The 16,034-nt window shown below is 36.7% G+C and overlaps 1 protein-coding gene across 2 annotated transcripts; it reads right to left on the bottom strand.

The window, feature by feature from the left end:
- Positions 1-944: 944 nt before the first annotated feature.
- Positions 945-4,419, bottom strand: LOC139139604 (uncharacterized). 2 transcript variants are annotated; one of them, XM_070708485.1, is made up of 4 exons: positions 4,376-4,419; positions 3,151-3,251; positions 1,966-2,169; positions 945-1,277 (listed from the first exon to the last, which is right to left on the bottom strand). In XM_070708485.1, the coding sequence occupies exons 2-4, from the start codon at positions 3,227-3,229 to the stop codon at positions 1,186-1,188; spliced, it is 375 nt and encodes a 124-aa protein (XP_070564586.1). In that variant the 5' UTR covers positions 3,230-3,251; positions 4,376-4,419; the 3' UTR covers positions 945-1,185. The 2 variants fall into 2 exon arrangements, with proteins under 2 accessions (XP_070564586.1, XP_070564587.1); XM_070708486.1 differs by lacking the exon at positions 4,376-4,419 and having other exon boundaries at positions 3,151-3,389.
- Positions 4,420-16,034: the final 11,615 nt, after the last annotated feature.

The raw sequence follows: 16,034 nt of genomic DNA, 5'->3' as shown, positions 1-16,034 counted from the left end.
GTACTGGGCGATGATACCACCGACAGGACCGTAAGGTCCTTGCCAAGGGATAATCAAGTTCTCCTTCCAGAAAGTAGGCGTCTTTACACAAAGCAAATGTGCGAGATGGCTTGGATAGAAGACCATCATACCGGACATTCTGGCAAGGTAATTTTATTCTTTTACTGATATATTTATACATAAAACGAATTCTGTAATGGAATTAAATTCATTCATTAATATATTTTGTTGTGTGTGCGGCAATATCACAAAATTCCTTGCGACTATTCTAGAGACGTAATAAAGATACTGTACTTGTTTCCATGCTATTTGTGACATATGCTTTGTGTTTGATAATTTCAGGTGAATGCGGTATAATCGCTGTACCATCAGGGATTTGATGAGCAGTTTATCAAAGAACAAACACGTCATGGATCAGATGACGGTTTATGCGCCTCAAATTATGTCTACTGCACTACAAAAGCATGTGTCGGATACATTACTACTACCTCCACCTTGTTTTAAATGAGAGGAAGCTGTAAGTGAACCACTTTCTCAAGTTGCTACAAAACAATATAACAAAACATTGGTCCAACCCAAGAAGACACCGAATCTGAAGATGGACAGTCTTCATCAACAAATCGTGTTGCTTTATTGAGCATGGTTTAAAGAAAGTTAAAATTGAATTATAAAATGTGATGTTATAACTTATCAGTTGAAAAATGATCTTTATTGTAATATTGAATGTGTGTGAGTGCTTTAGGCATCTCAACTGGACGTATTGTTCTCATGCAAATTAGTAATCGGTCATACTTTTTTTCAAATGTACATGAGTAATAACTAAACTTTTCTTGATATGATAATGATTTTCTTTCATTAAAGTGTGGTGTATGACTGGTTACTAATTTGCATAAGAACAATAGGTGGCAGTCGTTTTTTCAAGAGATAAATGGATAGCAAGAACAATAGGTCGTATGACCTGGAGTGGTATAAATTCTATTAGTATCATGCCAGAAATGTATGCTTCGTGCTTCTTATGCCAGATTGTTGACCTTCTTCACTTAACGAAATATTAATCGACGCTTGTTGCAAATTCTTCAGTAGATCCATAAGCTCAAGTGTGCTAAGGCTAGGCATGATGCGCGAATCTTAATGATACGTTTTAAACTCTACACCATTTGTTCTGGCTGATGTCACTTTTTGATCCTAGATGACATGTACGTGGGTATTATCGTAATAAGCCATTACATCAGGTACAGTTTTAAACGATTCAAAAAATATCAAGACTCTTACCTTCTCTGGATCAAGAACATAGAAGAACAGAAAGGTACACAGAGGAAGATACAGACGATAGAGAAAAGGAGGTAGAGAAAAAGAAATGTAAAAGGCGAGGAATGACGTGCTTTTCCTTATTCAGATGCCAATGAAATATTTTGTGGGATGGTCTCATTGGATTGTAACCCCTGACTGGTCGCCCATCAACATAACTTTAGCGATTGGTCACAAATTTCAAAACTGCATCAAAACAGTAATTCTAAAATATTGTGTCACAAGTTTTGCGTCTTAATCTACCGTTTGAATATGTAAAAATCATCGACAGCTGATTTTTTCATAAAGTTAAACCATTATCACTGCGACTACGACAAATGTGTTTTGTACGTTATGATGAATGATAATCCTCAACAATCAATAATTATAGGTCGATTGATTATTTCCTCCATCATTCCTCAAAAAAGTTTATCTGATTACTCCTCATTAATAACTATACATGTCTACCCGTACACGTAAAAGGTGGTGAATGTGTGTTTGTATTTTCTTGAAGTCGGTAACTTAGCATTCGGCAATGGCATTGAATAAATTTCTACTGACATTTCCAGGTATACGTGACCACCACAAGCAGTTTACTGTATCAACCACCATATACTAAAAGCTTTTTATTACAGCTTTAAAGAAACGTTTGTTTTTGTTCATTTGAAAAGATCTTACCTAGTATTTCAATAACTTCAAGAACTAAATCAGTTCTTCCGATGTCTTCTAGAATGTCAATCAGGGTAAGCAGATTTTCGAGAGACGCAAATTTCTTAGGTTCAAGTTTCTCTAGGAGAATGAGTGTTGATGCAATATGGCCTAGATCCCTCTCTGCTACAAACCGTTTATCTATGCTTGATGTCTTCGTTTTCAGAAACTCATCTGAATTAAATACAATTTAAAAGATTGTTGAACCCATTTAATGTTTGAAATGAAATGGTAGAATCATACACTTACAGTAATCAACTCGAAGTCACTCTATACGTCATGCAATTCCATGCACGAACATTTGCACTATCAATCACCGTATGTATGTCGACGACTCACACTCGCGTAACTGTTATAAGTATCACAGCGTTGCCATGTTGGAGTTTTGATTTACAATTTCCATAGCCAACAGAGTTCCACTGTCTCTAGTCAGACAAATTTCCAGCATAGAACTTTTGATATAAGAAAGCGCCAACATTGGAAATCAAAGGTAATCCCATTATGTACTTGAAAGTCACAGTTTACGGAACCAGAGATTGTGTCGCGAATTCTTTATCACTACCAAGATTTAAGCCAGGAATCTGACGGGTTAACCGTTACTGACAATGACTACCCTGTGTGATCTGATACTTGCTAGACATGGTATATGCTTATAAAATGTGTTTATTGGGAAATTTGGTGATTAAACTCGATTCATTCTAAACTCAGTGTACTCAGAGTGTCCGTCAAATCTGCATTGCAAGCACCCGTTTCTTTTGAATGGTTGGGCTTTTCCCGTCAAATGCATATGTCGATCGACGGCACATGTTATGGAATGATATCATCATAAGCATTGGTCAATTCTAAAGTCACAGAATCTGTTGAGCTTCCTGACTTTCATGTTCTGAGCAAAGCTACCGCCGTCGGAGACACATATATATATGATCATTCGCCTCTGACGGAAGAAGATATCTACAGCTCATAATGTCATGAAAAACTTTGCTGTACTCTCTATTTCGGGCTTGATTTTTAATCACTTAAAAGCTCCGTCGAACTCAATACATCTGCACTGTTTTGACTGTATGTATTTTAGGTTTGCGGCTCGTTGCTTAAAATACATTTGATTTTTATTTATCTGTAAAGGAATCGATGGCTGCTTAATATGATTAAATATACCTGGTTTAATTTCTCTGCTAATTTTCGTCTTCAATTCCATCCATGCTTTTTCTTGTCGATCTTCCCAACTAGTCGCCATGGTTTTGTGTAACTTCAATAGCCTGGAAAATAGAAGCGATGTATACTATTGGTTGGTTACTAGCCATGAGTCTATACCAGCTGGAAGCGTGGCTTAAGATATGATAGTCGGAACGACAGTTTGGCGGCAAATCAATCTACTAGTACTTGTAGACAGGTATAGGGTGTACTAGTAGACAGGTATAGGATGCAACGTCTGGTTGATGAGCGAAATTAATTCCTTTTAGTTTTCAACAATTAGGATTGACTATTTAATTGTTTTATGACTAGACACGGTCCGCAATAGGAATGATACAAAGGGTCCAGAAGCTGAGTGTATATATTAAATTGTATTTTTATATACATCTGATATTTAGTCAACACAAAGCTATGCTAGTCTAAATTATCAACATATATTTTTTTTATTTCGGAAAGAAATGACCTCTGCAATTATCAACATGGCTTCTGAAAATTAGAATAGGAAAAAGTATGTTTCTATAGTCGATAGTTACATAGATAATTCAAGTTACTGCATTGATGAAGCAATTCACATCTCAAAATGCATGTTGTCCACAGTTGCACTTCTATCTTCACATCAACAGACCATATCATTGTGCATGAATATTGCAAATCCATTTAGGGCCTACTTACGTGGCAAATCATCGAAAGAGGGTTTCCAATACACGAGATCAAAAGCAGTATAGCTTATATAGTTGCGCCCTCTTACTTAACCTCGAAATTTACTTTTGCTGAACAAAAGCTGCATGGAATGTGAGAGACTAAAAGATTCGGTCTGTATGTCTCCACCGTATGGAGGCCGAAACACGACTGAATCTTTCAGTCAACGATGATGGTTAGTGAGAAAGTCCTTAATTTGTTGTCAGTAAACAATGATACATGTTAATACAAAGTTTGATACTATCTAATGATGTGAGTTATTTCCAAACTGATGTACGCTACATCTGTAATATGTTGTACTTTACCACTGAGATGCTAATATGGAGACATGTGCTGATATATCTCGATAGATTGTTAATCTTTAAAAGCATAGTATTTTATTTAAAATATAGACAAAAAATTTAGTAATATAATTTGTTCTGCTGAAAATTTGGTAGCTTTTATCGACATCGGCTAAATGTTGGGACAAATTTTTCGTAATGACACTTACCTTTTTTCCTAACACCTGCGTAATCTGCCACAAAAAAAAAACATATTTATAACACACTTCCATAAAATGAAAGCGGACATTAAAAACTCACACACAGATGTTGTTACCGTAAGTTGGCCAAACAATCACGAGCCTACAATGGCCGATATAGGGCCGATATATGATGAGCATAAATGAATGAGGCATAGAAGAGGAACGGTATTCTTTGCAAAACAACAAATGTGACCGTTAGTAAAAGTTTTACAAACTGGTGAATTTCTCAACGTCATGATTTTAATATTGAGTAACTTCAAGTTCACTCTTTAACCTCTATCATATGTTAATAACAAAAAAGTAACATTTATACCAATGAGGAAAAAAATAGCGCCGTGGTGACGTATTTGCGACTGATTTAGCTGCATTGGCCCTGTTGATGATTGGCATGGTAAACGGACCTGATTGGGTTGCATACCTCACTCGGCGCTACAGTGTACGTCTATCGACATGGACACGAAACGCTGGTCGTGTGCCCTTTTCTCAGCTTTCTGTCCTAGCAGTGGTCACAAACAATGCGGAAGTTACGAGATCATCACAAAGGTCGATTTTTTCCCAGTACAATCATGGTTGACACCGACACCAAGTGCTCAGTACGACGTTGTAGACTAGACTGGCCTCTCAAAACGGTTTTAAACTCAACGAGATGACTCCATGTTTCATAGTACGGACTTGAACACACCACGGAGTTATTGTGTCAGGTTTTACACGTCATATATAATGTTAAATACTGCATTGTTTCGTTCAGCATATTAACACAAACTTAACTTTACACCGACTCGAAGTCTGAGTTTCCTAAATATAAGCGACATTTGATATGCTTTACCTAGCATGATTGGAAACTTTCTCAAAACAATAGGAAAGACAAGAAAGAAAACCACTGACCTATCATCATCGCGTGAGCCCTTGGATGTATTGTTTACCGTAACCCTTACACACCTATATCCTTGTTTAGCGGTCCAACATTGTCATAGTAAGAAAACAGTTGAGTTGGACCAACCCATTATCGCGAGGCTTTAGGTAGAATCGCACTTCATGATGAACATGCAGAAAATAGCAAGAAGCTTATAATGACTGTTATTAGGAGGTAATTTAACAACGTATATGCTCACCTACCTGAGGTATGCTACTGCGTATGCTGAATAAGGTCCCGGATGCGACTCAAACCCCAGCCGTGGTGACATCATGGTTTCATGAACTTTGACATTGGAAACGGAAACATTTGCAAACTGACCTATCATCATCGCGTGAGCCCTGAGATGTGTTGTTTACCGTAACCCTTACACACCTATATCCTTCTTGAGCGGTCCAACATTGTCATAGTAAGAAAACAGTTGAGTTGGACCAACCCATTATCGCGAGGCTTTAGGTAGAATCGCACTTCATAGAAACTTTAATAAAAACAGCATAGTGATCAGTGAAACAACTGTGCAAAGAAACCATACGCACTTTAAAAGATTGCGTCTATGGTTACTGGCTCAGCTAATCCCAGAGTTTCGTGACTTTCAAGTTGACAGAAATTTTAGTGTTTGAAATTAAAGTCAAGATTAACCATTAAGGGGTCAGAGTCGTTTTTTTTGACCTTATTTCATAAATTTTGTTTGCTATGAATGGTAGTTTGAGTTGTTTGACTTCTTGAAACATGCTGAAATACTGACTGTGCACAACTTAAACTGTGCTTTCAGCCAGACAGGTTAAACATCTCAAACATCTCAATTCAGTGAAACATTTTATGGTGCAGTGTACTAGACTATCGAGTAAAAATTCCAAGAGCGCAACCGTCACTTTTATGGCTGCATGAACACATACTGTCAAAGGGTTTGGACCTTAGCTAAGGGACTGGTCAGTTTCTTTAGCCTAGGGGCGGAAGATATTTTTTCAAAAAGTGGCTGACACTCTCCCCAATCCAACTTTCGAAAACAGGGTGACCCCCTTATACCATCTGTCGAAAACAGGGTTAGTATATATATATATATATATATATATATATATATATATATATATATATATATATATATATATATATATATATATATATATATATATATATATATATATAATATATATGATATATTACTTTGTATTTGAAGTATTTGTATTTGTCTTTGTCTTTCTACTTGTTAACAATTTTTCATGTATATATATAGATATATAGATATATAGATATATATATATATATATATATAATTATATATCATTACTTTTAATCATTACGTCATTCTGTTGTGGTGAAATTGTTGACATGTTATTTGTTGTATAGGAATTTCAAATTTCGAATTTTGAAGTGTAAATACAGTGTTTTGAATGAGCTATGAATGTTTAATGTATTTCACACTCTCTATTCATAACAAGTTGTCCAGAACTTTTGTACATAGACTCATGTCAATCATTAAAGAGAGACCAGCAGTAAATCAAAAACTTCAGTTGGTAATTAGACTGTTGCCCGCCATCCAATTATATCTCCTGGGAAGCCCTAGAGAGCTGTTTTTATAAGTTGTAGCCAAATCTGATGTATACAGTGTCTCAGAGGATCAGTTCTTTTTTTCGGTGAAACCCAAAAGCACAGGTAATAAAGACAAAAAACTTCTTTTATTTAAAAAACACCTTTCATTTGTAAACCTGTGACAGGAAGGAAAATTGAATTGCATCAATAAGAATGAAAAATATCTTGTCACTTGTCTCTTTCTGAAATATGTTACCTGTATCAATGTTTTGTAAAATATCAGTGCATGTTGCTTCCTCATACTCTCATCCCTTATGAGTTCTCATAGAAAAAATTAGAAAAGTATCAGGATTTTGTCATGCCTTTCATATGAACTGCAGATTTCATAAAGATTAGCACACAAATAAATTTGCAAAACAGTCTGTCAATTTGCAAAAATCCAGATATATGATATATGAAAGTTCCGCGCCAAAAGGGCACGCCGAAAACTAAGTGGATGATGCAAGTGTCATATTTTGGAAAAAACTTTCAATTTGAAAATTAATATCCAATTATATCTGATATATTATGGTGCACCGAAAAATCAGCTGAATGATGCAATCCGTGGCTAGTACGATGTATTTTCGGCAAGTATGAGTCCGTGCCCTAATTCAAAATCACGCTGACCCCTATCGAGCATTTCAAAAACATGGTGACCTCCATCACCAAAATAAAAAACAGGGTGAACCCCAATAGCTCCGCCGCCCCAACCCCAGCTGAAGATACTTACCTGTCCCTAAGCTTTTGTAGGGAAATCTTAGTTGGCGGTGCCTTTCATATAGAGAAGGATAGCAGCTATTCCTTAAATTGTGTTTATTTGGCATAGGAAAGCAAGTCCGATAATGAAAAATCCGTTTTGACGAGAGGTCACAAACCAAATTATCTGTTTGCATTCAGAAAAGCGGTAATTCTTTACCCTTTTGCAATTAATTAAATGGCGTAATTTTGTTCCCTAAGTGACTTTATGCAAGTATTCAAAGTTTTCTTCATATCACAAAGAGGTCAAAAAGAGCGAATTTGTCCGTTTCACGAAAGTTTATGACCCGCTGGTATATCGTGATTTAGTGCGTTGGGTTTTAGGCTGTTTTGTTTGGGGTGTGATGGGTTTATAGATAGTGTTTAAATGTCTTTCGATACTAGAAGAGGTGGTTGTTGAATTTAATTTTCAAGAGCCACCGTGGGGCAGAAGTTAGCATGAGGATGGTGAGTTCGAGACCTTGTAAGGTGCACTCACTGTCGAGGACTGTGAGTTTTATACTCCAGCATAGTGTTGTCACTTTACTAATCATTGCCTCATTGGGTAATGGGTTGTGGCTACCTCATCCTGCAATAGGTCTGCCGCCCGTTGGATGATGGATTAAAAATAAATAAATAAATAAATAGATAATGAAAATATTTTGACATCGATATTTGTGCTGAGCAAATGGCAAACGCTTTGAAAGAAAAAGTAAAGACTACATGATTTGGTATACTCAGTCTATCGAAAAGAATAATAGTATTGGTTGAAAAGGAAGAATAAAATATATCAATTTGCGATAAGCTTATTTATTGTTTATGGAACGCAAGTGATCAAGACAACGAGATAGAGCTGATTTATCGTTTGTCATGACTTTACCCCTTTACGTATAGCCACTCGAAATTTCCGTACGGAGTTTCGAATATGCATCAATAATTTATTTCTTGGTGACAGGTTTTGTTTATTGACCAAGTGAGTTTTATAACATAGCTTAACTTGCTCTAGTAGTTTGTATTTTATGCATCTCTCTCATTGATGTTAGTTTCACTGTTTATTTCGTTGCCGAGTAGACATTTTGTTCATTTATCTGCGACAATTTTTCCACTTCGATCACGTGACTGCCTTCAATAATGGTCACCTTGTGAACTAAGCCTTTACGACCAGGCAGCAAGTACTTGAGAAATGCGTGGGTTAATGAGTTTGTTTTGCACGCTGATAAAGCAACGTAGAGCGAAGGTCACTCCGACATAGGACGTCTGAATCTGATTGATCTCAGGGGCAGTCAACCAGCCAATTTCATGAAATTGTATCCTAAGGCGTTTTCAGTGTTTTCAAGTGTACTTGTAGCATGCAAAATAAAATTTTGGAGGGGAAAGTAAACGATGTTTTTAACTGCCTTCCGATCATGATTTGAAAAAACGTCCCGCTCGCCCCCCCCCAACGAGAACTCCTTAATTCCCCCTCCCCATCACAAGAAATCCCAAGTGCCCTCTTCTCAAAAGCAGAAGTTCCCTCATTGCCCTCTCATCAACACATATTTTGTCCTTTCCACTAAAGTGTGCTATCATTGAGTCTAATTTGAACTTCAAAATATACATTTTCTCCGTCCGGTGTCATAAATGAGATGCCCTCGTTCCCCATCCTCTGAGAGAATACAATAAATGCCCCTTCCCCATCCCACCCCATCCCGACCATTAACGTGAGCTCCGATGGCAACTTTCTAAACAATTCAGTAAATTATGGTTGGAATCAGATGACAAAAAGGAACACTGTAGGGAGGAAAAATAAAGTAATGAGCATTATTTTACTTTATTTATTAATTATTCTATTTTATTATTAAGATTTATGCAACATAAACTGTGAAAAAGGCCTACATAGAATTGGGTGACCAAAACAGGTGCAAATCACCTATACAAAAGCAGCGGAATGTCCATATACAAGTGTTTTGAGGATCAAATGAATTATGAAACTTGTTCAAATTCTATTTTTATCGCTCGGTTCAAAGCAAGCGTTGGATTGATTGTCCATAATGTCCAGGGTAAATTATTCATAAATTGGCTATGCTATTAAAAAAGAGGTGACGGTAAGAAAGAGTATTAAAGCGATTTAATCGTGATGTAGTTGAATCAGCACTGAGGCGGGTGTGAAAGTTAGAAAATGAAAACTTAAAAAACTTATGTATGTTCATAGAATATAGTCCAGTAATACATTTATGAAAGATCATAAGGTCAAGAACTTACTTGCGTTATGACAAGGGTAAATGGTTGACAAAAACCAATGTCCGTTTATAATCAACACCAGTATGATAATGGAATATGTATCTAGTCGCTGCTTTCTGGATTCTTTCTAATTTGACTAGATTTCTTTGAGAATGTGTCGTCCATACAACACTCCCATACTACAGGTGGCTACAGATTAGTGAATAATAAAGAGCTCTAATAGTTTTTGCGTCATACCTTCATGTATAACAAACAGTACGCTTTGTTCTAGTCTAGGTTGGATGTAAGATCAACACCTAGATCACAGTATTTCTTAACAAATTCTAAACATTTGCCATTCATAACATACTGAAAGTGCAAAGTTTTTCTCGATCTTGTAAACCTGAGAACATTACATTTGGATCTATTGAAAGACATGTCCCATTTGACACTCCAATGGTATCGTAATATCGTAATTTTATATTCGGTTGCCAAAACTAAAAGTGAGCGGAAGGCCTTAGGTATTATCCTTCATTTGTGCAAGCAGATTATATTATGTATTATATAATAATAAGTATTTCTGTATGACACAGACGCAGATATCTCACTATGTAAAGTCGACTCGGGAAAAGAAACCTGCAGCAAAAGTTTTTTGGCGAACTTTACATTGAAGGCAGGCAGAGTCTCCAGCATGAAATTATTTTAAAGCAACAGAACCAAATCCCAGCAAGTATACTTTAATTATATTTACTGGCTAGGCGCCCAAGCCAGTAGCTCTGGCTGGGTCAAATTTTCTGAAATTTTCACATTTTGCTCTTTAAATGCTGTATACTACTACAAAATCTTGTTTGGCAACAAACTTCTTACCTTTTGAATGAGAGGCAATTCAATATTGCTAATAATGTTTCTCAATCACTTTTTTCACTGTCATTCTTTCAACCCATGACATTTTAGAATAAAGTGAGACTTGAGTGGACACCGTGGGTCATCAGTATGTATTAGGGAGATGGTGCAGTGGCAAAGAATGTGAAATTTTCAGAAGAGTTACTTTCAGAATGTGCTTAGGAATACAATTCAGAATAACATTCAGACCACTCACTATGTGAGATAATATTCTGTATATTCCAGAAGAGTCCTTTCAGAATGTGCTTTGGAATACAATTCAGAATAATATTCAGACACTCACTATGTGAGATAATATTCTGTATAGAAGTAACAAGTCATTGACATTGACATAGTCCCCACTTGTAATAGGAGTATTAGTCTTGATGGGGCAGGGAAATGAGGTCATTAAGAAGTATCACTGGAGTGTATATGTTCAGATCTATGGACACATAGGTCGATGTCATTGTTCCCATTTTGAAACAAGAGGCATGTCTAAGTTATGGTTCTAAATCGGGAAAAAAGATCAGACCTCTAGATGTATTGGCCAGCCAAGAAATACATATGTGCATAATAAATGAGGTACAAGATGTGACATCTTAAGGTCTACTATCCTATCAAAATTGAAGCGTAAAGAACTTGTGGTTACTGAGTTATGCATATATATGCATATTCAAGGTCAAAGGTCATCAAGGTCACGTGACATTTTGAAAAAAAAACCATTGTATTGCTAATTAATCCATATATGCCAAAATTCAGACCTCTAGCTCTATTGGCTTGCCCACAATTATATATGGGCATAATTAACGAGGTAAAGCATGTGTTGTCATAAGGTCTCCCATCCTACTAAATATAAAGGACATAGCACTTGTGGTTACTTATTTATTGACATAATCGTGTATTTTACGTAAAAGGTTATCGAGGTCACATGACATTTTGTCAAAAAATTTCTATCCTATAGTCTGTCCCTATATACTAAAAATCATACATTTACCTCTATTGGCTTGCTCAAAATTAGATATGCACATAATTAATGAGGTACAATATGTGGCGTCATAAGGTGTCCCATCATACCAAATGTGAAGGGTGTAGCACTTGTGGTTCCTGAGTTATGGACAAATATGTATATTTGAGGTCAAAGGTCATTGAGGTCACGTGACATTTTTTCAAAAAATTGTATTGCTAAGTTATCCCTACATACCAAAAATCAGACCTCTGCTCTATTGGCTCGCTCAAAATTAGATATGCGCATAATTAATGAGGAACAATATGTGGCGTCATAAGGTGTCCATCATACCAAATATGAAGGGTGTAGCACTTGTGGTTACTGAGTTTTGGACAAATATGTATATTTGAGGTCAAAGGTCACCGAGGTCACGTGACATTTTGTCAAAATAATTGTATTGCTAAGTTATCCCTATATACCAAAAACCAGACCTCTAGCTCTATTGGCTCGCTCAAAATTAGATATGTGCATAATTAATGAGGTACAATATGTGGCGTCATAAGGTGTCCCATCATACCAAATATGAAGGGTGTAGCACTTGTGGTTACTGAGTTATGGACAAATATGTATATTTGAGGTCAAAGGTCACCGAGGTCACGTGACATTTTGTCAAAAAAATTGTATTGCTAAGTTATCCCTATATACCAAAAATCAGACCTCTGGCTCTATTGGCTCGCTCAAAATTAGATATGCACATAATTAATGAGGAACAATATGTGGCGTCATAAGGTGTCCCATCATACCAAATATGAAGGGTGTAGCATTAGTGATTACTGAGTTATGGACAAATATGTATATTTGAGGTCAAAGGTCACCAAGGTCACATGACATTTTGTCAAAAAAATTGTATTGCTAAGTTATCCATATATACCAAAAATCAGACCTCTAGCTCTATTGGCTTGCTCAAAATTAGATATGCACATAATTAATGAGGTACAATATGTGGCATCATAGGGTGTCCCATCATACCATATATGAAAGGTTTAGCACTTGTGGTACCGAGTTATGGACAAATATGTATAATTGAGGTCAAAGGTCACGTGACATTTTGTCAAAGCGTCTGAGATATCTGCGTGAACGGATGGACTCACATGGATGACTAACGGACTGACATGACCCAATCTATGAGCCCCTGGACTTTATCTGTGGGGACTAAAAACTGTGTCACTGCATCCTTTTGCAATATGAATACGATGAGAAACTAAATTTTTATTTTTCTTGGCCTTATACATGGGAGTCTATGGACTGCCTTATACATGGGAGTCTATGGACTGCCTTATACATGGGAGTCTATGGACTGCCTTATACATGGGAGTCTATGGACTGCCTTATACATGGGAGTCTATGGACTTCCTTATACATGGGAGTCTATGGACTGCCTTATACATGGGAGTCTATGGACTGCCTTATACATGGGAGTCTATGGACTGCCTTATACATGGGAGTCTATGGACTTCCTTATACATGGGAGTCTATGGACTGCCTTATACATGGGAGTCTATGGACTGCCTTATACATGGGGTCTATGGACTGCCTTATACATGGGAGTCTATGGACTTCCTTATACATGGGAGTCTATGGATTGCCTTATACATGGGAGTCTATGGAGTCTATGGATTGCCTTATACATGGGAGTCTATGGACTGCCTTATACATGGGAGTCTATGGACTGCCTTAAACATGGGAGTCTATGGATTGCCTTATACATGGGAGTCTATGGATTGCCTTATACATGGGAGTCTATGGATTGCCTTATACATGGGAGTCTATGGATTGCCTTATACAGGGGAGTCTATGGAGGCGAAAACTAAAAAGTCCTCTAACACGGCCAAATTTGATCACATTGTGAAACAAATCAACGTGCATCTGTATGAGGTAGAGTACTATCCTTTTACCAAGTTTGAACGAAATCGCTCCAGGCGTCTCTGAGATATCTGCGTGAACAAAAAAAGTCATAAAATATGCAAATGAGCAATTAATTAATAAGCCACACCCACCAAAATCTAATCAGATCTAAGTCTCATCATGATAATACCAAATACCAAATTGCATGACATTGGACCTAAGGGTTCTTAAGTTATGAGTGGAACAAAATCTGTCTACGGACGGACGGACGGACGGACAGACGGACGGACAGACGGACGGACGGACGGACGGACACACACACAGACATTGTGGCGACATAGGACACCTTTGGTGCTTCGCACCACGGTGTCCAATAAAGATGGATATGCAAAATAAAATAGTCGTTTTTTCCTACATATACTCTTCTTTCAAGTGAAATATTACATTTCAGAAAATCGTGTCAAGCTTTTGACTTGAATTAATTTTTATTATTAATACCAAAATAGATTGTTTTACCCAAATAAACACCCCTACATCCTTCGAGTAAACTATTGCTACCATACTAAACTTTAGATTCTCTGCTTTTTGAAAATATATAGTATGAGGGGGTTTCCTTGTCATCTTAGATGAGAAATATTGCTTTGAAAAAAACTGTGTTGGCAAAGTGCAGCTCCACCTTACTAGTAAAATGGGGTAAGACCTGCAATCTGAGCGCTCACTAGCAGGGTAGTCTGCTAGATCGATCGGTTTTCATGGTTTGACTGTTGCGTAGTATGGTCTGCAAGTTCATGTGAACAAAGTGAGAATGAAGTCGTGTGCTAGTACTGTTCTAACATATAGGAATCACGTTTCTAATTATCTTTATAAATATATACCAACATCGTTCATTTGTAAACAGAATCAGCGCTTTTATTTATTCGTTAATACTTATTTCTGAGCGTTGGTTTCGAACTTGATTTGCCGACTCCATTTCCTTAGCAATAGTAATTAGCATTACTAATTTCCTTATAGCAATAGTTATTAGTAAACTTAATCTTTTATATTAATTGTATTCTTAGTTTGGTAAATTTCTCAGTAGGTGATAATTAAGTTTCGCGAGTGTGAATGGGAATCTTATCATCTAAATCAATTACACAATCAACTTTTAGCTTTGAGGGGAGGGATAGTTTCCATAATAATGCCATATCATCAAATTTGTTTCTTTCCAAACTGTGCACGTGATCATCTTCATTCCCGTGCGTTTTTAAAATTAACGTTTAATAATTGAATATTGCAGCTTAAGCTTATAGTTTGAAAACTAAGACCTGCCTGATCAAATATATAAACAAATCAAACATAACACCCTCTTAATAATAATAATAATAATAATAATAATATTATTTCTTAGAGACCGCATTACATTTTAAAAATCTCAATGCGCTTTACACAACACTAAAAAAGAGGTAAATTATATAAATGAAAATTGGGAGAAAACACCAATAAAACGCAAAGAGATAAAATTTAAAAAATGTCTAGGAATAAAATGATCTAAAAAGATAAGTTTTTAACTGACTTCTAAAATTGTTATAAGAATTAGCAAGCCTTATCTCAAATGGTAAAGCATTCCACAAATGGGGAGCACATACAGAAAGGCTCTAATGCCATAAAAAGCCGTGTTGCAAACAGGCTGATGCAAAATGATCGCACCACTAGACTGGGACCTAAGTGTACGACCAGTATGACGTACTGTAAGCATTTCTGCTAGATAGTCGGGGGCTTGGCCTGTAATGATTTTGTATGTGAAACAAAGAATTTTAAAATCAATTCGTTTCTGGACTGGAAGCCAATGTTAATTTTGTTCTACTGGTGTTATGTGGTCCCTTTCTTCTTTCTGCTAAAAAGCCGAGCGGCGGAATTTTGAATAGCCTAGAGTTTACGTATTTCAAATTTCGGAAGACCAAAAAGAAGACTGTTGCAATAATCTAAACGTGATGTAATGAAGGCATGAACAAGTTTCTCCGTGGTACGTTGGTGAAGGAGATCACGAATCTTTCCTAACCTCCAAATCGCATGTGATGCTGATCTACAATATTTGTAACATGGTCTGACAAGGTGCAGGTAGAGTCCATTGTAAACACCTAGATTGCGAACTGATTCAGATGGATATACACTGACATCAACCAATCCGAAAATTACAACGAGGGACAGTTACCTCAATCCCTAATTTCGAGGAAAAGTCTACAACCTCTGTCTTACCGTCATTGAGTGCAAGCATAGGCTTATTGACCCTCATCCATCCACAAATCTCGTCTAAACACGACTCGATCTTTGCAAGCGGTAGATAAAAAACAGAATGACTTAAGTTGCCGGTGTTTGGAAACTCCTCGTTGTAAACTCTTATCTTGGGCAAAAAGGTTCGTTCGCGGACGACTGGTTGCGAGCGAAACGGGGGCGTGGTGATGGTGTGACATGAGGCATGAGGTCATGCAATTTTTATG

This window comes from Ptychodera flava, chromosome 9, assembly GCF_041260155.1.
Source record: "Ptychodera flava strain L36383 chromosome 9, AS_Pfla_20210202, whole genome shotgun sequence".
Classification (NCBI taxonomy): Eukaryota; Metazoa; Hemichordata; class Enteropneusta; family Ptychoderidae; genus Ptychodera; species Ptychodera flava.
This window is presented reverse-complemented; position numbering and strand designations above follow the sequence as displayed.

Excerpts from the sequence above, each read along its gene's own strand:
- LOC139139604 (XM_070708485.1), bottom strand. The coding sequence starts at position 3,229 with ATGGCGACTAGTTGGGAAGATCGACAAGAAAAAGCATGGATGGAATTG. Across the intron at positions 2,170-3,150 it reads TAGCAGAGAAATTAAACCAG|ATGAGTTTCTGAAAACGAAG; the intron begins GTATATTTAATC and ends TATTTAATTCAG. Across the intron at positions 1,278-1,965 it reads TGAAGTTATTGAAATACTAG|AGAAGGTAAGAGTCTTGATA; the intron begins GTAAGATCTTTT and ends TTCTTGATCCAG.